The sequence below is a fragment of the Gavialis gangeticus genome, unplaced genomic scaffold, assembly GCF_001723915.1.
Source record: "Gavialis gangeticus isolate Ggan-Ray unplaced genomic scaffold, GavGan_comp1, whole genome shotgun sequence".
NCBI classification, from domain to species: Eukaryota; Metazoa; Chordata; order Crocodylia; family Gavialidae; genus Gavialis; species Gavialis gangeticus.
In genome coordinates, this window is record NW_017729031.1 from 25477436 (window position 1) to 25479980 (window position 2545).

General features: G+C 36.2%; 1 protein-coding gene across 1 annotated transcript in view; it reads left to right on the forward strand.

Moving 5' to 3' along the window:
* The window catches only part of DPP10 (dipeptidyl peptidase like 10), a 531248-nt gene that overhangs the window by 368457 nt on the left and 160246 nt on the right, over window positions 1-2545 (forward strand). Inside the window, exons 6-7 of the mRNA XM_019522800.1 lie at window positions 1023-1075; window positions 1175-1256. Coding sequence (XP_019378345.1) covers window positions 1023-1075; window positions 1175-1256 — 135 coding nt within the window. The remainder of the gene's footprint in view (window positions 1-1022; window positions 1076-1174; window positions 1257-2545) is intronic.

Below are 2545 nucleotides of genomic sequence, written 5' to 3' on the forward strand. Positions count from 1 at the left end.
AGCTTTTCTCATATCAACATTTTTGCTGTGTCGTATATTCTTCTACAAAATGGGTCTTTGTATTTCATATACCTAAGGCCTGATCTGTGCTTTTTTACCTAATCTGAAGTCCCTCTGATTTCAGTAGCAGTTATTCCTGAGTAAGGAGGGCAGTAAAAGGTCCAAAATAAAATTCTCCTTTATCTCCAATCCCCAAAATAACAGGTGCTGTTAGATAAAAGTGGGTCAGAAATGTTCTGAGAAAGCAAACTTTACCGACAGTTCATTGAGCCCAGCATGTTTTGCTTAAAAATTGAGCCCAGAATGTTTTACTTAAAATATCTCAAGTTCAGTAAATGTTTGCTGAATCGAAGTCGGGTTTCCAAAGGAACCCTGCGGGGTTTTCCCAGAGGTCTGCCATGGGGCTGGAAGTGAGTGCTGGAACCTGCTGGTTCTTAACCCCTGGGATAGATGCATCTAGCAGGCTTTCCTTAGGGGAGAAACATTAAGGTGCTCATTGAAATTGCCGTTTTTGTAATAGCAGTGAAGCCAGTGGGAATATGACCGTTTCCTTGAACAGTGGCCAGGTTTCAGATTTTTTGGTGGGGCACTCTGCTGGTTGTCACTTGACACCACATCTATGCCTAGTACTATTAGTTAAAGGTGGGACGGTCAGGTCTATGAACCTTCATTTTGGCCATATCCTGGTATAAATATTCAAGAGAAGAATATTTATTTCCTAGTAATTTTTATCCTTCAAATGAGAGAATTTTTTTTGGTATGCGTTTTCCATGAAATTTTTTAGTGATGAATTAATTAAATTAACCAAAGATCTGTTATATGTATTACACTGGACTACACTTGGATGCTATCCATGTCCTTCATGCTGTATTCAAACAGTGCTTGAAATCTATCTATTATTATTCATATGGACCTACGCTTTACTTGAGGCAACAATGAAGCAATGCATGGTTGTGTTAGATGATTGTGATGTCAGCAATATATTATACTCACTTAAATTCAGTATTTCTTTCTTGTTACAGGTTTTTCATTATTCGTATACAGCTTCATATGTGATTTATAACATACATACAAGGTAAGCCATTTGGTTTTTTCAACACATGATTCATTGCTGACATTCAGAAAAGCTGGTAATGTTAATATGTTCAAGTAAAAATGTTTACATTTTTTCAAGGGAAGTTTGGGAGTTAAACCCTCCAGAAGTCGAGGATTCAGTTTTGCAGTACGCAGCATGGGGAGTACAAGGACAACAACTGGTAAGAACAGTAATTAACAATGCAGTCATAATAATAGTATGGTAATTTTTTGAGCTCTAACAGCCTAAGGGAACCCTTTTTCTTTTTATATATGCATTTAGGCTATGGATTATAAAACCTACAAAATTAAGTCCAGTTACTGGTTTTGAACCTGATTGAGAGAAAGCATATGAGTGTGTTTTTAAGTTTCACCAAAGTACATGAACGCAAGTGCATTGAAACATGTATTGAAAGATCTGCTTATATACTTTGCTGTATCAGTCTTTATACCAGGCACCACAAAAATTCTGGGAGTGTAGATGAAGGTCTTAGGTGCAACATCTATGAAAATCGTGCATACAATATAATCCATTTGACATTCAAAGGGGATGTACCAAGCAGAGTGCTTTTGTTCCACTTCCAGAGAAGATCAGTTAAGTTGCTCTGAATCTCTTAACAGTCTCACGATGTAAGAAAAATGGGAAAAAAATGTTTAAAAAGGAAGCACTGATATTAAGCTAAATGTTATTGCTTTATTTTGCCAGTGGATGAATAGAAAAGAAGGGGGTTTGGCGCATAAAGAAAACTCAGCTGTCAGAATGAACAAATGACATAGTACTAGTTATAGTAGCTTAATTAATAGTCTCATTATTGCCTCTGGGCATGATTCTGTGGCCTCTGTGCATAGAATCTTCATGAGAATTCTGTATACGGAATCGTTATACGTTGAGCATGTAGAGAAGATATCTTGTTGCTTGAATCATTAATCAAGATGGTGGAAGTGGAGAACAGATTGGGATCCATCATGTTAAACAAGTTGGGATGAGAAGCAAGAAGTAATTGCATTCATCTGGAACATGCTTGGTATTATTTAATGAATAACAACACTGATGTATCGATAACTAAAGCATAGTAACGGGATCAAAGGTAATAAATCCCTAAGTTATATACTATGCAATATTCTGGAACACTGCAACCTATGCATACATGACAAAGAGGTAACATGTCCATAAAATTGAATAGAAATTATAGGAACATTTCTGAGCTATGCTGAGCACTTGATTCAATGCTTTAAGGCATAAACAAACACATGAAGCAATGACTACATTGAACATTAGTTTAAGAACAAATGTTCCTTAAATGTCTCAAAATCTAAATGGAACATTTAAAAATTAAGATTTAGGAAGAAATATATTTTTGCTTAGCCTGTCATTTTTGGAAATATGGACCAGCGTTTTCAAACACGGGTGCCTAACAGGCTAATCTGGGAGATGTGGGTGGCTCTGAAAATGATGTCATTTATTTAGGCA